Raw genomic sequence first — 23,422 nt, forward strand, 5'->3', positions numbered from 1 at the left:
AGTTTGATACCAACCTGAGCAACATAGTGAGACCCCCGTCTCTGCAAAACATAAAAAAATTAGCCAGGCATGGTGACGTACGCATGTAGTCACAGCTACTTGGGAAGCTGAGGTGAGAGACTCACTTGAGCCTGGGAGGTTGAGGCTGCAGCAAGCTGTGTTCTCGCCACTGCATTCCAGCCTGGGCAACAGAGTGAGCCTTTGTCAATAAATTATTAAATAAAATAAACAAATTAAATAAATATATAAATAGGTGTGAAAGCCCCACAAAACTTAATATATGATTATATGCAAATTTTCTCTGGAAGAAATATTTAACAAGAGACTGGGCTCAGTGGCTCACACCTGTAATCCCAGCATTTTGGGAGGCTGGGGTGGGTGGATCGCTTGAGCTCAGAAGTTGGAGACCAACCAGCCTGGGCAACATGGCTAATCCTCATCTCTTTAAAAAAAAAAAAATTAGCTGGGTTTGGTGGCGTTTACCTGTAGACCCAGCTACTTGGGAGACTGAGGTGGGAGGAAGGCTTGAGCCCAGGAGACGGAGGTTGTAGTGAGCCAAGATTGCGTCACTGTGCTGGGCAAAAAACAAACCAACCAAAAAAAAAAAAAAAGAAAAATTTAAGAAACATGCAAGCTTTCTTTTCGTGGTTGCTGGACTCTTTCTAGAGGTTCCAAGTTAGTTTGAGTGATTTCATATGCTAAAAGATAGTTATGGAAAACTTTCATGCTCTGAAAGTGTTGAAGGTACCTTGAATGCTTTAAAATGAAGAGAATATATTCTGGGACAGTCTGTATGCAAATTTTTCCCATTTTGTGCAGGTGCTTTATGTATTAAAAATACTTGTCATGGTTCAAGAATCAATATAAGAAGATATACAGTGAAAAAAATCTCATTTCCACCCCTGCTCTCAATTGCTCCATTTATCCCTATTCTTTGACTAATTTTCTTAATTTCTTATTTATCTTAGAATTTCTTTTTCTTTCTTTCTTTCTTTCTTTTTTTTTTTTTTTTTTTTTTTTGAGATGGAGTCTCTCTCTGTTTCCCAGGCTGGAGTGCAGTGGCACAATCTCAGGTCACTGCAGTCTCCACCTCCCAAGGTCAAGCAATTCTCCTGCCCCAGCCTCCCAAGTAGCTGGGATTACAGGCATGCGCCACCACGCCTGGCTAATTTTTTTGTATTTTTAGTAGAGATGGAGTTTTACCATGTTGGCCAGGCTGGTTTCGAACTCCTGACCTCAGGTGATCCACCCACCTCAGCCTCCCAAAGTGCTAGGATTACAGGCGTGAGCCACCACGCCCAGCCTATCTTAGAATTTCTTAATGCAAATATAAACAAATATAACTAATTATTTCCTCCTTACCACAAAAGATAACCCACTAAACACACTGTTCAACACTATACTTTTTCATAGTTAACAGTTTATCTTGGATACCTTTTCACTATGAGAGCTCCATGATTCTTTTTTTCCTGGTTAGCATTATTCAAGGCTATCCACAACAAACTGCATCCAATTTAAGTATATAATTTGATGAGTTTTGGCAATTATATGCCTGAAGGCACCACCACAGTTAAGACACACAATGTTCTTTGTGATTTTTTTAATGCTTTATAGTATTTCATTATATGGATATACCATTTTTAAAAATAATTTTTTTACCTTAACTTCCCAGTGTAGAGTATACCATAATTTTTTAAACCAGGTTTTGTAGATGGGCATTTGGGTGCTGATACAAACGGTGCTGCAATTAATAATCTTTTTCATACAGCATTTCATATGGATAGATTCCCAGATGTGGGATTGCAGAGCCGAAGGGGAAATACATTTGCAATTTGGTAGATGTTGCCAGTTTGCCCTTCATAGGGGTGGTACCAATTTGAGCATGTTAGGGGAAGAAAAATAATTTTTCCTATACCCTTTTAACTTCTTGGCTGAGAACCCTGTAACAAAAGATAAGAGAAAAACAGAAGTTTATTAACATGTATATTTCATATATACATGGAAGAAACTCAGGAAAGGAGTAACTATCAAATAGGTGGCTTACAACTCAGGTTTGCTCTTGCTCCTGCTCTTGCCATGTGACACGTCTGCACCCCCTTTGCCTTCTGCCATGATTGGATGCTCCCTGAGGCCTCACGAGAGGCAGATGCTGGAGCCATCTTGGTACACCCTGCAGAACTGTGAGCCAGTTAAGCCTGTTTTCTTTATAAATTACCCAGCCTTAGGTATTTATTTATAGCAATACAAAAACGGACTAAAATACAGCCCCCCCCAGTGTGGCCTTTCCATCCTAGGAGCTGCCCAGGAGTGCCCTGGCTCCTGCAGGGCAGCAGTTGGGAGCCTTATGTCCCACGTTGTGTCCATCCTTCACCACAGCTAGCTGAAGCCCAAAAATACCAGAACACATCCTCTCCAAATTCTGAGCTGTTAGGAATACCTCCTTGGCCATCTCTTGAGTGATCCAGTGAGAAAGAGAAGAAGAGCAGCGTCTGACATCCAGCCATGGGCCAGGCACTCACAGCGAGGCCATGTAATTTTCCTACTGAATCTTCAGTGGAGCCTCCCTTATGCCTTTTCGACACCCTGGAATCAAGACAAGCTGCCCTGCACTTGGAGTTTTTTGCAACCATGGCTTCCTCCTGGACTTGTTCCTGTGGTCCCACCCAGAAGCCATTCAATGCACAGGAGGACAATTTTCCGTACCCCAAGATTGCACCCTCAGCCAGTCAGCAGCAAGCACCCATTGCCTAGCCACCCCCACCCCTTCCCCAAACTGTCTGAAAAACCCTAGCCCCCAAATTCTTGGGGAGATTGATTTGAGTAATAACTCTATCTTCTGTGTGGTGTGGCCAGTTTTGCATCAATTAAACTCTTTCTTTACTGCAAAAGAAAAGAACTTAGCCTAATATAGCATCTTTAACAAAGAACAATGAATTTTTTTAACTCTTATTTTAGGTTCAGGGGTACATGTACAGGTTTGTTATATAGGTAAATTGCATGTCACGGGGTTTGGTGTGCAGATTATTTTGTCGTTCATTTAATAAATGATGGGTAGTTTTTTGAACCTGTTCTTCCCTCCACCCTCACATTGGCCCCATGTCTGTTGTTTCTTTCTTTGTGACCACATTTACTCCATGTTTAGCTCCCACTTAGAAGCAAGAACATACGGTATTTGTTTTTCTGTTCCTGTGTTAGTTTGCTTAGGATAATGGCCTCCAGCTGTATCCATTTTGCTGCAAAGGACATGATCTTGTTGTTTTTTGTGGCTGTGTAGTATTCCATGGTGTATATGTACCACATTTTTTTAATCCAGTCTACCATTGATGGGCATTTAGGTTGATTCCATGTCTTTGCTATTGTGAATAGTGCTGTGATGAACATATGTGTGCATATGTCTTTATGATAAACAATTTATATTCCTTTGGGTATATACCCAGTAATAGGATTGCTGAGTCATTGATAATTCTGCTTTGAGTTCTTTGAGAAATCACCAGACTTTTCTACAATGGCTGAACTACTTTACATTCCCACCAGCAGCATTAAGTTTGTTATGTAATTCTTCTGGCGACACCTCTAGGCTGATAAGGGTCTGAATTCATTTTGGGCAGGAACTGTTATCCTTCCTTGTAGAGAGGGCAAAAGGGATACCTTTGTAAATTTATATCCTGCTTTTAGGCATATAGTAGAAGGAGGGCAGAGAGCTTTTATTTATTTATTTATTTTTTTGATGCTACTACTTCTCAGTTGCTTTCAGTTCAAAGTAATCCTTATGCCAAAGTGGAATGTTTTGGGGTAGCATGCTACCGCTCAGCTCCCACCAGCAGTGTAAGAATTTCCCCACAGTTTAGCTAACAAAGTATATTATGAAACTTTGAGTTTTTGCCAATTAGGTAGAAAATGGTATTTCAGTATAGTTTTAACTTACAGTTTTCATCTGAGATTGGGCATTTTTTTTATGTTAAAGAATGGACCATTTAAGGGATTTGCTTGTCTGTAAAAGATCTCTTCAAACTCTTTTTCCATTTTTCTGTTGGACTTTTTTTTCTGTTAATTTTTAGGAGCTCTATATATTAGGGAGAGTACTTCTTTCTTTGCAGATGTTGTCTTCTCAAATTGTTGTTTGCCTTTGACATTGCAAGAACTTTAGTTGAAGGGTACGTCTCTAAATTTTTACTAAGGATATCTTCCTAAAAATTTCTTAGCTTTTATTTCTTTCTTTTTCTCCCTCCTTTCATCCCTCCCTCATTTTCCTCTTCTTTCCCTCCCAGCCCAATTTCTTAAAAAAGGATTTGAGAGCCTGACGATGATTTATCATTGAACAATAATCAATTCAGTGGGTGGATGTTAAGTGCTTTTAATATATATGACCCTGGTTCATTTATTTTGAAGGCCATGTTTTTGGTATACTGTGCACTGGAGAAAGAACCTGTGCCAATGTCCTTGCCTCCAGCCTTGGTGCCACCATCTAAGAGAAAAACGGTCAGTATATCAGGCTCTGTGCGGTTGATCCCCTCTTCAGCATCAGCCAAGGAATCTTACCACTCCTTACCATCTGTAGGCATTTTACCTACCAAAGCACCATTAAGACAGGTATAGATTTATCAGTGTTAAAGGATTTTTTTTTAACAAAGTGCATGGCATTTAACAGTTTACTATTTGACAAAGATAGAGCAATTAAAAGGATAAAAATTTTAGAGCACCATCTGGTTGAACCTGCATAATGTGATACTCCAGAGAAGACAGATATTCCTTCTACATTAGGCCTTGGGTCATATGGATGTTTTATTGGCTTTATTTTGATCTCCCTGGAATTAAAGTTAGAAATGGAAGATGCTCCATGCTAACATGGCATGTTTGCCCTGGCATAATTAATAGTTGTTTTTATTTTTGTTTAATACCTAGTTAACTCTTGATTCTTTGGGATCAAATTATTGAATTCTGGGTTGTCCAAGGCTTTTTTTTTTCTGCCCCCAGCCTGCCTCTTGTCAGATTGAGTAAAGGAAGATAATGACAGGATATGCAAATCAGCCAGTTTGGCTATGGTTAACACTGCTGGGTCAAACTATAAAAAATATTGAGAATTATCTGAGTATTTTGTTTATACAGACTTTCAGTTACCTATATTAATGTGGGCATTAGTCAAGAGTTAACTATGTTTGAATTTACTCATTTCTTAAAAAAAAGTAAAAATGTGCACCTATGGATAAGTCCTAACTGACCTGTATTTTCTTCTGTTATTTTCTCTTCACCACAGCATTTTGATTGAGATGTCATATGGAAGTGATACATTGTTGCTCTGAGTTAGTAGGGTAGAATTGTTCAGAATTTGTGATGGATATTGTAATGGATTGAAAGAGTGACACTTCAAAGTTTGTTTCATTTTGGCAGAAATACTGTTTTTTTCCCCCCTGTAGTGGGTTGTATCCCCTGCAGAAAAAGCTAAATATGATGAAATCTTCCTGAAAACTGATAAAGATATGGACGGATTTGTGTCTGGATTGGAGGTCCGTGAAATATTCTTGAAAACAGGTTTACCTTCTACCTTACTAGCCCATATATGGTAAGACTTTATTTGAATTGATTTTTTAAAAATATGGTTTTGTATCAATTCCAGTTTCTGCATTTTGATTTTTAGTCATTTGTAAATAGGACAGTTTTTGTTTCAGAATTTTTTATAGAGAAAATCAGAATCTGAAGAATTCTGGCTAATGGACAAAAGCTTGAGAATGGGTTACCTGAAGCTTTATAAGATTGACAGCATCCGCTGGGCATGGTGGCTCACGCCTGTAATCCCAGCACTTTGGGAGGCCGAGGTGGGTGGATCACCTGAGGTCGGGAGTTTGAGACCAGCTTGGCCAACATGGTGAAAAGCTGTCTCTACTAAAAATACAAAAAATTAGCCAGACATGGTGGTGTGCGCCTGTAGTTCCAGCTACTCGGGAAGGTGAGGCAGGAGAATTGCTTGAACCTGGGAGGTGGAGGTTGCAGTGAGCTGACATCATGCCATTGCACTCCAGCCTGGGCAACAAGAGTGAAACTCCATCTCAAAAAAAAAAAAAAAAAAAAAAAAAAAAGAATGACAGTGTCAGTTAATTGTTATTAGAATGTTAAAATCCAGCTTCTGTTTATATCAATTAAACTTAAAATTTTCAGAGAGAATCCAGATATCTGAAATTTAAACAATGTAAAAAACAGTATCTTCAAGGCATACCTGCATAATTTTATAGTGTATATGTATACTTTCATACCTTCACATAGGAATAACATACTTGGTCCTTGAAAAGGCAAACCCTAGTGTCTTTAATGAATTTCACAGAAAATGAGATAATGTATATGAAAATGCTTTATAGTTTGTCTGCCGCCAATCCACCTAACGATACCAGAGGTTATCTTCAGGTTTTCAAAAGGCAGAAACCTCACAAGTGGGACCACATGGTTGTAAAGAGAAACTTAGAAAAGAAGGGAGGCAGACAGTAAGTAGATCTGCCTTAAAAGAAACAAGAACCCAAGACTGGGAAAGATTAAATATGCATAACTAGTAGTAGCTGCCACTATTGAGTGCCTAGGGTAGGCACTATACTCAATAAATGGCAGTTGTCACGGGCTTAATGTTATGCCTAAACTTTTTATATATCCTGTCTTTAATTCTCATAGTAATTTCGCAAGATGGGTGTTATCATCTCCACTTTATAGATGAGGAAACTAAGGTTTGGAGAGGTTAAAAAACTTAGCCAAGGTTATAAGAAGAAATAAGTAGAAAAGCTGGAATTTAAGATCTATGTGACATGTAGTCTTTTTACTTATGTAGTCTTTTCATCAGGCCCTACTGGCCTTCAGTGCATTAAACAGATCAGGATTTCAGAAAGCTGAGCTTTTTTTTTTTTTTAAATTACAGAAAAAGAAAGTAGAGTAAAACCTTTGCAGTTTCTCTTCAAGTGATTGTGTAAAGCTTTCCAGATTGCTGCCTTTTCCTCACATGTGATTTCCATTTGCAACTGTTCATTCTGCTTTGGCTTGGTGATCCTTGTATCCTCCTACTCCAAGAGTTGCAGGAGGCATAGCAATATCAAAATTGTGCTTGTTTTAGAATCCTTCTAATGCCACCAGTGAATCAAATTTGTTGAGACTTAGGTTTTATCTTTAATATCTTTTAATGTTAAAAATGTTGGGTGTAAGGAATGTTAGGATTCTTTGGCCCACCACAACTTTTACTGTATAGTGGTTCTGAAAATTGGTAAGAAAACACAAAGTGTAAACCCAGATTAGAGGCTCCTGCTCAGCACCAGGGTGAACATTCTCTTTTTACCATCTTAGCTGATCTACCTCTTCGAACAGTTGAGTGAGTTTTTAATAACCTGCAAGTTGGTGTGACTGTCTTTTTAAATTCACCTCATTATTTTAAAAAAGCTGCATAGTGGTACTTTTTCTCTGGACTTTTTGCAGTTGTGGCACTTATATACCATTCATTTTGTTTATTTGTGCAGGTCATTATGCGACACCAAGGACTGTGGGAAGCTTTCAAAGGATCAGTTTGCCTTGGCTTTTCACTTAATCAGTCAGAAGTTAATCAAGGGCATTGATCCTCCTCACGTTCTTACTCCTGAAATGATTCCACCATCAGACAGGGCCAGTTTACAAAAGGTAAGAAAGCTTAAAAGGAAACCTGAATGTATTAATTTCAAAGGAACAATACTATGTCGAATTACAGATTCAATTTGGATGAAATAGAAGAGAAAATATATCTGGCTAAGAGCAGAACAGTATACTGTTTGTGGTTTAGTTTGTGCCTATAAATATGCTGGAGTGCCTTGTATAACATCCTTGGCCAGTAGCTTGTTTACCCCATTCATTAAACATGACAACTATATTTCCAGTCTTAAAATTGGAAAATGTGGGCTTATTTTTCCTTTCCTGGATTTGTGAATTAAGTTTTATGAATAGATTATAAAAGGAAAGCTATAAAAATTAAATTATTGTGTTTCATTTGATGATTCACTCTTACATAAAATGATACAGATTTGAAAACAGAATCTTGCATATGATGGTTGCTTGCTGTCAATTTTACATCAAAAAAGCCTCCAAGGAAAACATTATGTTGAGGATGTATCTGTGCGGTTTTTGCCGTAGGTGACCTTTTGTTCCTGAGTATACCACTGAACTTCATATTTGAACAGCTAGAAGTGGGTTTTACCTAGTTTTGGTTTCTGGACAGCAGTGAGAATTTTCAAAACTTCATTGTTTTAGTCATGCCTTGATTTTTCTCTCCTCATGTAGAAACCCTTCCTAGTATGATGCATTTGCAATATCTTGGCCTTTAATAGACCTTTGAAAGGACTTGCATACCATAGTGGCTATTTGCCTTTAAAAATAAATACTTTGTATTTTTAAATCTCTTATGGCCTATAAAGTATAACCATGGCTGTGGCGATTTTTCAGGGTTGTTATACAGTAATAAGAGTTGTCAAATGTGTGGTATGAGGAGAGCTCTTTAAAATATCTTGGAATATTTTGGGTTTTGCATTAATTTTGTCACATGGTTCTTAAAAATCCCATTTTAAAAAGCTTAATAAAAATCAAATTGGGACCAAGCACAGTGGCTCACACCTGTAAACCCAGTATTTTGTGAGTCCGAGGTGGGAGGATCACTTGAGGCCAGGAGTTCCTGGGCAACATAGCAAGACCCTGTCTCTACAAAACAAAAACAAAAAAATTAGCCAGGTGCGTTGGCGTGTACCTGTAGTTCTAGCTACTCGGGAGGCTGAGGCAGGAGGATCACTTGAACCCAGGAGTTTGAGGTTGCAGTGAGCTAAGTAAGATCCAACTGCTACACTCCAGCCTGGGCAACAGAGCAAGACCCTGTCTCTTAAAAAAAGAAAGAAAGAAAGAAAATTGGATTTTTTTGGTAAGCTAAATGGAATTTATAGCTACCAGGTATGGAGAGTTACTTATAGAAGTTTTTGTCCTTATTTGTAATAAAATAAATATTTTATTATCTGCTTTGTGAGTTATGGGGGGGGCCTTTTTGTGAATTTTTTGATTCCTTATGATGTATGACATGAGTCCCTTAAGTTGTGGAAAAGGCTGAAAGTGATGCCACCCAGAAGGATAAAGGTTACTGAATATGCATTTTTGCTCTTTGCTATATAACTGTACCTCAGTTATGGAATACTGTGTTGTTTCATGCTTTCTTTCACCTATGCAGACTGCTTTTTTTTTTCTGCCTTCTTCATTTTATAACCTATTCAATTGCCTACCAACACAAATTTTAGATATGACAGAAATTTCTGAAGCAAATTAAAAGTTTGAAGTCTATGTTAGTAGATGCTTGAAGTTGCATGAGGTATAGTTTTTAATTTAGTAGATTTGTCTGAAGTTCATTCACTAGATCATAGATACGTTTGTCTATTTATGTCAGATACCAGTATTATTCATTGAAATGGGAATTTATCACTGCTGTCTTATCTATTAACCCAAAATTTTAACTTTAAAAATGAAAACTTGCATTGTTTTATCTTTCAAATAACCTCTTTTCTCTTTAATCTGGTTTTTTTAGTACTGCATTTTTTGCAGCTTTGACTAATCCTTTTTTGAATGTTGCTTTCCTTTCTGTGTTTTTTCTAGTTTGGACTATTTTTTCCATTCTGCAGCACTCTGCTTTTCGCCTTTCTTGTACTGTCAGTTTCTTAACTCTACTCTCTCTCAAGGTTAGAGCTTTACTTTATGCCTTTTTTAGCTTTGTGGTTTTTGGTTTACAAGATACATTTTGAAATGAGAGGTTTTTTATTCAGCAAAAAAGAGAAAATTCCTAAACAGCATGCTTTTGTCACATGTCACTTGGTCCTTGTGTACATTTTAGTCTGCCTTCCCTAGGCTCTCTGATCCACTTAACATCACCAAAGTAGAATTTTTGTGTAATGCACAAGATAGGGTAAGAGAAAACATTTTGAAAGAAGGGGACATGCTACATATTTTTTCTCATATACCCTTCAAATGCTACATAAAATATTAACTAAACTTTTTTCAGTATCTGGGGTGTCACTTTCTAACTTGTTTGAGGTTAAACTAATTTGTCTCACTTTGTCTTCTTATTTGATGATATTTTTACAGGCAAGACTATAAAATGTGAGTCACCTTTTTTTGAGTTAGAGTAACAGAGGAGATGTGGTAGTCACAAGTTCTTTGGTACATTTGCACCACTGATAGCAAATTTCTGATAGCATTTAAGTGAAGTAATTTACTCTTGCTGATAAAAGTGAGACCAAGTGCTAATGTTTCATTTTGTTTAGCTGTCTGGCCAGGCCTAGCTCATAGGTCAAGTTTAGATAGAGTTAAAATACTAGTGAATAATTGTCACATTCAGAAATCCACTTTAAAATATCTAATTTAATTTAACACTGATAAGTTTTTGTGTATCAGTGGAACACAGAAAATAGGAGGTATATTTCATACAAAGCTGTAATTAATATAAAATTGAGATTAGTATTAAACCTTTGTAGATGAGTTTTGGTACTGATAGTCAAAACAGCTCAGTACTAAAAGTGCAGTGTGGCATAAAGAAATACAGAAGGAATTACTTGCCAAATTTTATTGATGTACCTGTTTTATCAAATTTACTTTTAGAGTAATAATTTCATTTACCTAAATGATCTTGATATGCAAGTGCCACTGGGGGCATTGCGTGAAATAGCACTTAAATCGGAAGACTCTTGATTAAACTACGTATTGGCTGGGTTCAACTTTGAGCAAGTTATTTAATCTGTTTCTTCAGTTCTAAGATGGGGTTAATAACAATATCTGCCCTACCTACTACCCACTTTTCAGATTAGTTTTGAGAATTAACTAGTGGAATTTAAAGTGCTTAGTGAATTGTAAATGAGTATATAAATATGAGGAGATGGGATATTGTGTGCTTTTAGGTTTCTTCTGTTGTGCAAGTTGTTGACGTAAATTAACTATACAACAACATAAGTATTAACACAAAGTCTTATGTTCTGTTATATAAAGTCAGCAGTATATCTTAGTTTTTAAATGTTCAGGCCTCAGTTTTAACATTTCCAGATGGTAATTATCCTGTTATTTGTTAATCTGGTTGTAGCATTGGGTGTAGATGAAATGTTTGAGGAAGCATTTATCTTTTCGCTCTGACTTCAGCCAGCTATCTGGGGCATCAGTGATAGTTTACAGAGGACATTGAGCCAAGGTAGAAACAACTCAATGGGAGGCCACATCTTTTAAGAGCATATTCTGTTGAAGAGTTAATTATAACAATAGCTTACATTTATAAAATATCACAGTTTGTAGACTGATGTCACATCACATTATTTCATTTAACTTGTAAAGTGGGCAAGGCAGAGATTATTTCCCTATTTTACAGGTGATGATAATGCAGTTAGTAAAATAGCAGGACCCAGAATAAACCCAGCTAGATTTTCTGAATACAAGGACCATTCAGAGACCAATTTTGTAACCTTCATTGTTGAAAGAAAACTGTATGTACAGGATGTCATATATGAAGACAGTTTCATATATGATGGTATTAATATTTATTATGGAACATGCTTGAGCAGTTGGTTTTACTTTAAATAAAATAGACACAGTATGTAACAAAAGTAAAAATTCCTTGAATTAAATAAAATCAACCACTACTGTAGTTCTGAGATTCAACAAAAATTTGTGTGTTTACTCTCAGCCAGTTTATACAAATACAAATAAATCACCATCAGTTTCTCTGAGAAATTTACACTTCAGTGGAGGAATTAGTTTATGAATCTGGCATCTCTTTTACTGCAAGGTTCTGAACAGGCTAGGATCAAGTGACAAAGACATTCGGATCGGAGGTGGGGATGGGGTACATAGTATAGAATAACAGTTTTCAGAGAATTTAAGGGAAATGTAAATGTCTTACTATATAATTAAGTATAAAATTATATATAATTGTACTAGATATGATTTTCTTAATTAAAAATGTCAGTAATACAGTAAAATATGCAATACCTTATATCTGCGTAGAGCTTTAATATTTTTAGTGTTTTGTCATATATTACCTAATTTTATAGTAATGTATAATTGTGAACTTTTTGTTTTTAGAACATCATAGGATCAAGTCCTGTTGCAGATTTCTCTGCTATTAAGGAACTAGATACTCTTAACAATGAAATAGTTGACCTACAGAGGTATGTAAAGCAAAATTACAGCCTACTCACATACACACACACACACACACACACACACAGTACATGTATATAGGTATACAACTTCCTCCCCACACACACCTTTCTGTTTCTAATGTATATTTTGATAAATGCTACCTAATATTTGGTTAAGTACCACAGTTCTGTTTAAACGGAGTCAGTGTACTTCATCATATATGAGGCAACCTTTAATTGCAGGATACACTGTTTACTTATGTACCACTGAAAAGTCACTGCCAAATAAACAATGACGTGCCATTAACTATAAGGTACTGTTTGATTTCATTTAGAGAAAAATGCGAAAAAACGTATATCCTAGAATGACTGAAAAATAGTTTTTCTCCAACCTTAGTTATTTGAATAACATATTAGAAAAACATTATCATTTAATACATTTAATAGATGGAATGTTAAATTCAGACACCATGCCAAGAGCTTTCATAATTGTTATTTGACCCTCACACAAACCTTGTAATTTGAGATAGGTGGTGGTGTTTCTATTTTACAGGTAAGAAACTTAAGATGCTTAGATATTTTGCCCAAAATGATACAAGCTTGTCAGCTGCAGAGCTGATACCTGATCCCAGGACTACTTTATTCTAAGTTGAATCTTCTTTCTTATACATAGGTACTATGTAGAACAGACTCAAATACAATTTGATTTGAATCTGAGTATAGCAGATATTATTGATACTTCCTTAATTTCCGTGTTCCCTGGAAACTTTATAGTAATACTGATTGTAAAAATGACTATAAAATTACTTTTTAAAAGTGAGATAATTTTTCTGTCTACAGGGCACTGTATCTAAATATTCACACCAGTCTTTTTCTTTTTTTAACCCTCACAGCACTTTGAAGCAGATAATGGCTGATATACTTTATTTTACTGACAGTATTGAGATATAAGGAGATTAAATGAGTTAACTGCCTTATATGGCAAGAATTTGGCAATGATCTTAACCTTATCTGTGAGACTATGTTGAGATTTCTGTAGAAAAACTGGTTGTTAGAATTTTTCAGTTGTAAGAAAGAACTAAACCCAAACTAAGAGTGAAATTTATTGACTTGTGAAGCAAACCTTTCAGAGGTAGGGCTGGCTTAAAGCATTCCTTGATATTGAGGCTCAGATGATATAATCAGTTCTCTTGCTCTCCATTTCTTGTTTCCATTTCCACTGGGCTGATTCCATTCTCAGATAGACTTTCTCCTTATTTTGGCAAGAGGGCTATAGTACATCTAGCTACATGTACTTATAATTTCAAATTTGGTGAAGAGTGCCTCTCTTCTGGCATTTCCTGGAGAAGACCTGAAATTCAGTCTGATTGGATTGGCTTATTGGCCTTTTCCTATGACATAAAACTTCTAATATTGAAATCTGACCAGGGCAAAAAACACTTCGTGGTGATTGTATAGTTTAATTTTGTCCTTACTCACGGAAAAAAAAAATCAAATCCAAAGTCACACATCACGTTAAGAGACAGTATTGGTATCAAAACCAGGTTGTATAAGTTCAGCATTCTTTCTGTTGTACAATTCTGCCACTCATTAGGATTTTTAAATTTTTGACTTTGTTGCAAAATAGAAGTAGTAAACAATTACTGAACCTATAATGGTGTTTATACTGTTCATTTTCATGTGGTCCATAAATGGTCCATAAACATTTTTGCTTTCCTTATATATGTAATATACATGTTATAGTAGGTAGATTTGAAAATACTTATCATATGGGCCTCTTAAGCCTATGGAAATGGATACATACACCAATGTTCTAGGACTTGCTTGATTTGACTTCAAGTGTACTTGTTTAATGTATAAAATATTTCTATAATGAATTTTAATGGGAATTAGAGCATCATAGATAAAATGCTCTTACTGTTGAAAACATTATTTGTTACATTTTGGTCAACTAATCTTTCAATAACTTTTAGTAACTATAATGTTAAGTTGTACCAGTGGCAGTCTTATATAGTAAATGACAGCTGACAGCATGAAAATAACATCTAATATTTTGTGACTATCTTATTAGGAAAATCAGAGAATTTCAAAACCTTGTTAGTTTTTAGGGTATAGTCACATTTTATAAATGTGTGGTATATTTATACATGATTTGACGTTTGTGAAAATATTTTCCCTGGACTTTTATTTTAGGTGAGATCTACAGTGTAGGCAAACTTATATAATCTGTCAACTCCATTAGTGTCATAGTCAGACCCATCCCCATGCTAAAATTATAGTTGTTAAAATACGCTTTTGTAAATAGTTGTGTTAGGTCATTATCACCAAGTCTTCAAGGTATTACATTATAAAAACCTTGGTTTTTATTCTTGTGATAACCGTTTTTTCTGTGCAAAGTTAAAATTCTTCACCCTTTAATTTTTTTATTAATATATAAGGATGTGATGAATATGACTACAAAACAGGAAAAAATAAACAGATTTCGTTTGTGGCTTTTGCTAAATTGTTACCTGACAAAATCTTAGCCAGTTCTTCATTTTCGTTTTGAGATGAAGATACTTAGTTTTAGTCCAGGGGCTGGGCGCGATAGCTGATGCCTGTAATCCCAGTACTTTGCGGGGCCGAGGCAGGTGGATCACTTAAGGTCAGGAGTTTGAGACCAGCCTGCCCAACATGGTGAAACCTTGTCTCTACTAAAAATACAAAAATTAGACAGGCGTGGTGGCACACATCTGTAATTCCAGCTACTCAGGAGGCTAACACAGGAAAATGCCTTGAACCTAGGAGGCAGAGGTTGCAGTGAGCCATTGCACTCCAGCCTGGGCAACACAGTGAGACTCTTGTCTCAAAAAAAAAAGAAAAATTTTTTTTTTTAGTCCAGGGATCAAACCTCTAAGTAAGCAGCATGTATGATGTGAAATTATAATTACTGTATAATGAATGTAGTACTTTATAATACTTTTTTCTTAATGATAGTTATAATACATATTCATTGTAAAATTCAGGAAATAGATAAATGCATAATGAAAAAAGGAATATATTTCTTAGAATCATATTTTGTTTTGAGCATTGCAAACCAGTGGAAATATTGAAAGCTATATATAAACTTGAGTTAGTTGGGTGAAGAATGTTCTTTGTTATTGGTCAGAAAATGAGATTTCATTGTCTTTGTTTTCATCTTTAGTTCACCAAATTGTTTCTAGTAGAAAATATAAGACATTGGGAGCTTGAAGTGCGAGATACCTTTAGGTATATTTTAAAATTTTTTTCTGTGATTTCTTCAACATTTGCTATTAATTAAATGATTTAATTATGCCAATTAGATTAAATTAGTATGATATTTTTAACTTAAGGAAAAGCAATACAGGTAGTTGTAATATAACACTCATCGAATATCTGAATCTCTTACTTGAGCTCAAGACCTGTATTTTTCATTGCCTACTAGTGTTTTCATCTGAATGTCTAGTAGGATATGAATTCCCTAATTGTCCCCTCACCTCTGTTTTGTATCTCCCTTCTCAGTGACATCACCATTCACCTAGTCACTCAAGCTAGAAACCTGAGATTTTTCTTCTTCTCATCTTTAGTCTTCTACCTTTGAAATGTCTGTTGAATTGATTCCTACCTTCCCATCTCTTTTGTCTAATCAACTTCTCACTCTTCAAATCTCATCTTAGACATCATTTCCTCTGGGAGAGGAAGCCTTCCTTGATTTACCTCCCAACCTCCATACTCTCTTCAAGTCTTATTTAAGAGCCTATTTTATGTAGTCTTTATATTTACAACTGTTATAACACTTTTCATTCTTTGTTATAATTCTGTGTTTTTTAATCTCCCACTAGATTATGTGCTTCTTAAACACAGGGGCTGCTTGTATCCCTAGTGTTTAGCTCATAATAGATGAGAAAATAATTTTTTCAATATTGTTGAAATCTGTCTTCTCTGTTCTATGTTTCCTTCTTAGTTTTAGCCTTTGTCTTTTATCTGGATCATGGCTGTAACCTCCTCATTGGCTCTCTGCTTTGAGCCTTTTCCTCCTTTGGACCATCCTACTTCCAACTGATATATAAAATACAACTCAGATCCCTCAGTGACTTCCCATCTCCAGCTGAATCCAGTTCACTTCTTTGAACATGGTGTAAAGGCTCTTCCTTCATGGTGTTCTCTTGGCATTCTGACCGTTCTGTCTTAGCCACCTCTCACAGTACGCTGCCCTGTGGTACTAAAAAGCTATTTGAGAACAGATACAGTGTGTTTGCTCTTTGTACTCTGAGTGTTCAGTACAGTACTCGAATCTACTATTTCAGCTTTATCCCCTTTCTCCAGTCGTATGATAGATGGGTTTATTACCTCTTACTTCAACATACCACCACTTTTATTCTTCTATGCCTCTGATCCTACTGTTCGCCTTTGCCTGGAGCATACCTTTTACCTTATAAAGTTTTGTTCATGTTCAAGATCCGTCTTAAATATTGTCTCTTCTGTCAAGCCTTCCATGAAATCTTCAGATTACTTTTCTTTCCTCTTCTTCCAGAGGCTTTATTCGTTTATTGTAGTATTTCTACTGTTTAACTATAGTAATTTATATTGCTTTTTTGGTAAATTTTTAATTCCTAAGGGCAAGAGCTATGTCTTGTTCATTTTGATAGGCCTAGAAATTAACACACACATTACTTAACACCGAGGAATAGGCTAGTTGGTTGAATGAATGACGCAAAGTATGTTATAAATATTAGAATATTTCCAAGACTTACTTCCTGCAAAATTTATGGCAGAATAGAAGCCATGTGTTAAATGTTGAACTAAGGCAAAGACCTTCTGAATAATAGCTTATTTTGAAGACTATAGGAAAGGATTTTAGGCCGGACACAGTGGCTCACACCTGTAATCCCAGCACTTTGGGAGGCTGCGGCGTGTGGATCACCTGAGGTCAGGAGTTTGAGACCAGCTTGGCCAACATGGCGAAACCTCATCTGTACTAAAAATACAAAAATTAGCTAGGCGTGGTGGCGCATGCCTATAATCCCAGCTACTCAGGAGGCTGAGACACGAGAATCGCTTGAACCTGGGTGGCAGAAGTTGCAGTGAGCCGAGATCACTCACAGCCGAGATCACTCCAGCTTAGGCAACACAGTGAGACTCAGTCTCAAAAAAATAAAAAAGAAAAAAGAAAAAGAAAAGGATTTTATATATAAAAGGTTTTTGAATCCTCACAGGAACATTAAGGTTAGTGGGCTGATTTTTTTTTTTTTTAATATTCTGCAGACTTAGTTTTTCTTTTTTTTCACACGTTTAAAAATTGTGATAAAATACACATAACATAGTAATTTATCATCTTAACCATTTTTAAACATACAATTCAGTGGTATGAAATATATTCACATGGCCAGGCACAGTGGCTCATGCCTGTAATCCCAGCACTTTGGGAGGCTGAGATGGGCGAATCACCTCAGGTCAGGAGTTCGAGACCAGCCTGCCCAACATGATGAAACTTCGTCTCTACTAAAAATACAAAAATTAGCTGGGCATGGTGGCAGGTGCCTGGAATCCCAGTTACTCAGGAGGCTGAGGCAGCAGAATCGCTTGAACCCGGGAGGTGGAGGTTACGGTGAGCCGAGATTACGCCACTGCACTCCAGCCTGGGAGACAAGTGCGAGACTCCGTCTCAAAAAAAGAAAAAGAAATATATTCACAGTGTTGTGCAACCATCATCACCATTCATTTCCAAGACTTTTCATCTTACAAAACTGAAACCCCATACCCATTAAACAATAACTCCCCATACTCTACTCCCTCCCATTTTCCCCGCCCTTCCTCATAGCAGCCACCATTCTATTATACTTTCTATCTCTATGATTTTGACTACTGTAACTATCTCATATAAGCAGAATCATGAGATATTTGTCTTTTTATGACTATCTTATTTCACTCAGCATAATATCCTCAGGGTTCATATGTGTTGTGGCATATGTCAGAATTTCCTTCCTTTTTCAGGCTGAATAATAATTCCATTGTACTTACATACCACATTTTGTTTACCTGTTCATCTGTTGATGGACATTTGGGTTGTTTCCACATTTTAGCTATTATGAATAACGCTGCTATGAACATGAACGTACAAATACCATTTCAAGACCCTGCTGTCAGTTCTTTGGAGTATATTTGCAAAAGTGGAATTGCTGAATCATGGTAATTGCAGACCTGTTTTTGTGTCAAGGATTTCCTTTGAAAATCTGATGAAGACTGTTATACCCTGCCCACAGAAAAAAAGAACATGTATATCTGTGATACTATTTTGTATTTATTTCAGGAGTTCCCAGACACTTAAAAACTATCTGTGGACCCATTCTTGAGAGCTGTTGCTGTGACAGTAAAATGCCTCAGTTAGAGAAGTTCTTGGCAGTGGAAAAGATGAAACTACTAAGAGAGTGCTTCAGTCACTTGGATAATGTGGTAGTGGTAAATTATGCTGAGGCAGGAGTTAATATTTTGTCATCTACTAGCTTCCATTTCCTTCCTGTCTCTGTACTTTTAGCAAGAACATCAGGAAGTTAAAGCCACATCCTGTCAGGCCTGTTTGTTATCCTGGTCTTGGGCCAGTAAACAGGATAGATAATTAGAATAATAGTTATCAGGCATTGTACTGTGCCTTCTTTATGTAAGTTCACTTGCTGAGCTCTTGTAACATCCCTGAAGGGTAATAACTTTATTTCAGTTTTTCAGATGAAGAAATAAACTAGTCTTCACTTCCACGAAGCTTTCCCTGATTATCTACCTCAGCTCAGAGAGCACTCAATTTCCTTCTCTCCCAGTAGATTCTCGACTCTGTGTGATGGCACAGGCCAACTCTTACTTCTAATGAGGCAATATAGTGTAGTATTTCAGAGCATGGGCTTTTTAACCAGATTTCCAGATTGCCTGACATGACCTGGATATACTTAACTATCTGTACCTCAGTTTATTTATCTGTAAAATGGAAATATGAATAACCATGTACAATGCTTAACGCAATGCTTGGAACATAGTAAGTTCTCAATACATGTTAGTATTTATCATCATCATCCCCAACACCGAGTTCAGCACTTAGAGTACAGGATTTACTCAATAGCTGTTCACTAAATATTGGTTGGAGTAGCTGAATGAACTTTCTTTCTCTAGTTGAAGAGTGAATGGAACTATGTAGCCAGGTAGCCAGATTCTGTGTTCCTAAATATATAGACCTCTACTTCAGTCATATTCAAGAACCGATTTTTTAAAATTTCTAAATCCTAGCATATGGTTCGAATTTTTAAAAATTCTATGTTTTTGTTTTAGTTCAGTTCAAATATCATTAGAAACCATTGTCTGGAGAGTTCATTGCTTATATTATCAAATCTGGAGCTCTTTTGCTTATGATCCAACTTGATGTGTTTGTGACCCTCTAAAGATCTGTGACGCTGACACTAAAAGGTCTCTTTTGTGACTCTGCCTTAAGAATGGTATTACTGGTTAAATAATTGAAGCTCTAGGTTGCGGTGTGCATTTCTTTGATAGTAAGGAGGCAGCCTAATTCATTTTCACATAAAGTGTATAGATCATCATTAAAACCTCTGTTTTGGGAGACTCTCCTTACTTGAAAACCTCCTTGCTAAAGTCTGAACCTGTGCTGTCCAGTATAGTAGCCACTAGCTGTGTGGTGATTGAGCACTTGAAATATGGCTAGTCCAATTTAAGATGTGTTGTTAGTATAAAATATACTGGATTTCAAAGATTTAGAATGAAAAAAATGTAAAATATCTTAATATTTTTCATCTTTATTACATTTTAAAATATTACATTAAAATAAATTTCACTCATTTCTTTTTATTTTTTAATGTGTGCCTGTTAGATCATTTAAAAATTACTTAGGCTGGGCATAGTGGCTCACATCTGTAATCCCAGGACTTTGGGAGGCCAAGGCAAGAGAATTGCTGAGGCCAGGAGTTGAGATCACCCTGGGCAACAAAGCAAGTCTCTATTAAATATATACATACATACATACATACATACATAATCTATGTGGCTTCTTTGTACCTGTTCTGAGTTAGAATTATTATACATTTCATTTGCTTGTACTGTTTTGTGGCTCTGGTAGCTTACTAAGGGGCACTTACCTCTTTTAATACAGCAGTAATTATTGAGATGTATTATAGTCTGTCTTTGGAAAGCAAAAGCATCTACCAAGAAATTTCAACTCCTGGAGGATTTAAGAGTCACAGTCTCTGCCGACATACTGGAGGCCTGATTGCCATCACTCCAGGTGATTTATTACAGCTTTCAAAAAGCCAGTAAATGTATTTTTATACTAGTAAACAATGTAATGGTAATAATAATAATAGCTGAAATTTATTTAGCACTTACTACATGCCAGGCATTGCTCTGGAGTCTTTCTAGATGTAACATAAATTAATCCTGCCCATCAACTTTATTATCCCTATTTTGTAATTCAGAAAGTTAAGGTTTCGTTTTATATTTCTTTTCTGTTTCTTTTAATTTCATTTTGTCCTGCTAGATAAGTAGAATAAATTATTATGGATTTGCAAAATAAATTTATATTTCTGGCCAGGCACGGTAACTCACGCCTGTAATCCCAGCACTTTGGGAGGCCGAGGTGGGAGGATCACCTGAGGGTCAGGAGTTTGAAACCAGCCTGGCCAATAAGGTGAAACACCGTCTCTAGTAAAAATACAAAAATTAGCCGGGCGTGGTGGTGCACACCTGTAATCCCAGCTTCTCCGAAGGCCGAGACAGGAGAACTGCTTGAACCCGGGAGGCAGAGGTTGTAGTGAGCCAAGATTGCCCCACTGCATTCTTGCCTGGGTGACAGAGTGAGACTCTGTCTCCAAAAAAAAAAAAAGAAAAGAAATTATTTCACCTTTGAAAAATGAACCATCTGATTTTGGGACCTGCCACTAAGGGGGTGTGCTTTGTCATATAAGCCACACCCCAAAGTTTGTATTTTTTCTGATTCTAGTTAGGCTCTCTTTTCAGTTACTTACACCCATAAATATATTCTCTTATTTTTAAAAATAAAACCCATTAAAAACAGCCAGTCTCTCAGAACTAAGTAAGAACATTAGTTATTCCCATAGTACCATCATACTTTCACAGAATTTATCTTTAATTTTTATAATTAATGGCCATTAATTTTCCCCAGCAAACTATAGAGGCCCAACTACAATCTTGTTTGGAATATAGTAGACATTTAATAAATATTTGTTGAAAGAATGAAATTGTATCACATAAAGATTATACAATTAAGGCAAGTTTTATGTGTGTGTGTGTGTGTGTGTGTGTGTGTGTGTGTGTGTATGTATGTATGTATGTAAGTAATGTATTTTTCAGATAGGGTCAGGCTCTGCTGCCCAGGCTGGAGAGCAGTGGCGTGATCATGGGTCACTTTAGCCTTGACCTCCCAGGCTTAAGCAGTCCTCCCACCTTAGCCTCCTGAGTAGCTGGGACTACAGGCATGTGCCATCATGCCCAGCTAATTAAAAAAAATTTTTTTATAGAGATGTGGGTGTCACTATGTTGCCCAGCATGGTCTCAAACTCTTGGCTCAAGTGGTCCTCCCACTTCAGCCTCCCAAAGTGTTCAGATTACAGTTGTGAACCACTGTGCCTGGCAAAGGAACTTTTAGAGTAATTTAAAACTTATGGTAAGAATAAATGTCTTTGTTCTCAAACTTTAACCTAAGCTTTTATGAACTACGAATTCTTGTTTTGTTTTTTTTTTTTTTGAGACGAAGTCTTGCTCTGTCACCCAGGCAGGAGTGCAGTGACACGATCTTGGCTCACTGCAGCCTCCATCTTTCAGGTTCAAGTGATTCTCCTGCCTCAGCCTCTCAGGTAGCTGGGATTACAGGCATGCGCCACCGCACCCGGCTAATTTTTGTATTTTTAGTAGAGATGGGGTTTCAGCGAGTTGGCCAGGCTTGTCTCGAACTCCTGACCTCCAGTGATCTGCCCACCTCAGCCTCCCAAAGTGCTGGGATTAAAAACATGAGCCACTGCACCCGGCCATGAACTCTGAATTCTTAGAATGAAAGGTCATGTAACTTTCAAATTGTTTAAATTAAAAACGAAGACTTTCTCATCAGCTTTCTATAGTTATTACTGTAATCTAGCTCAAGGCTTCTGACAGTTCCTAAGATAAGCAGAGTCAGGGTGTTTTATTGCCTTTCTAGCAATTGTCATCAGCTTTCTGAGCGATAAGAGCCTCTGCTTCCTCTCTTCCTCCACCAGCCAGACAGGAAAGAAGAGCTGTGTTGCTAAATAATGCCATTCGGTGTTCAAAGAAGCATGTCTCAGAAACCTCTAAGGGACTCACCATTTCCTGTATATTGAAAGTCTGTCTTGGCTGGGCACGATGGCTCACACCTGTAATCCCAGCACTTTGGGAGGCTGAGGTGGGTGGATCACCTGAGGTCAGGAGTTCAAGACCAGCCTGCCCAATAAGGTGAAACCCCATCTCTACTAAAAATACAAAAATTAGCCAGGCGTGGTGGTGGATGCCTGTAATCCCAGCTACTCGGAAGGCTGAGGCAGGAGAATCACTTGAACGCGGGAGGCAGAGGTTGCAGTGAGCCAAGATCGCGCCACTGCACTCCAACCTGGGCTTCAAAGTGAGACTTCATCTAAAAAAAAAAAAAAAAAAAAAAAACCAACAACAACAACAGTAAAAGGCTGTCTTTACCTAGTACAGAAGTTCTTTATAATCTTTTTCTGATTTACCATTTCAGCTTTATTTAACCACACATGAACCTTCCATTCTAGGTAAGTTAGTCTGTCTAGAATTTTCTCATCTCTCTACTTTTTTTTCATTAATTTTTTATTATCATAAAATATACATAACATAAAATTTACTACTTTAAATTTTTAACTACTTAAAGTGTACAATTCAGTGTCATTAATTGTACACTTAAAGTGGTTAAAATTTTAAAGTGGTAATTTTTTTTTTTTTGAGACAGAGTTTCACTCTTTTGTTGTCATTTTTAAATGTACTTAAATGTCATTAAATACATTCACAGTAATTGTGTAGTTATCACCACTATGAATCTCCAGAACTTTATCATCCCAGACTGAATAATCTAATTGGAATTGATATCAACTTACTTCAGTCCCATACAAAACTGTGCTCCTGGCCAGGCGTGGTGGCTCACGCCTGTAATGCCAGGAATATGGAAGCCAAGATGGGAGGATTGCTTGAGGTCAGGGCAACATAGTGAGACCTTGTCTCTACAGAAAATAAAATTAGTT

The 23,422-nt window shown here is 36.7% G+C and overlaps 1 protein-coding gene across 3 annotated transcripts in view; it reads left to right on the top strand.

Moving 5' to 3' along the window:
* The window catches only part of EPS15 (epidermal growth factor receptor pathway substrate 15), a 164,972-nt gene that overhangs the window by 66,847 nt on the left and 74,703 nt on the right, over nt 1-23,422 (top strand). Inside the window, exons 9-12 of one of the 3 annotated variants that reach the window (XM_034965094.2) lie at nt 4,390-4,590; nt 5,415-5,560; nt 7,485-7,641; nt 12,088-12,173. In XM_034965094.2, the coding sequence (XP_034820985.1) occupies nt 4,390-4,590; nt 5,415-5,560; nt 7,485-7,641; nt 12,088-12,173 (590 nt within the window). The remainder of the gene's footprint in view (nt 1-4,389; nt 4,591-5,414; nt 5,561-7,484; nt 7,642-12,087; nt 12,174-23,422) is intronic. The other 2 variants (XM_034965099.2, XM_034965105.2) reach the window with 2 other exon arrangements.

Source organism: Pan paniscus, chromosome 1 (genome assembly GCF_029289425.2).
Source record: "Pan paniscus chromosome 1, NHGRI_mPanPan1-v2.0_pri, whole genome shotgun sequence".
Classification (NCBI taxonomy): Eukaryota; Metazoa; Chordata; class Mammalia; order Primates; family Hominidae; genus Pan; species Pan paniscus.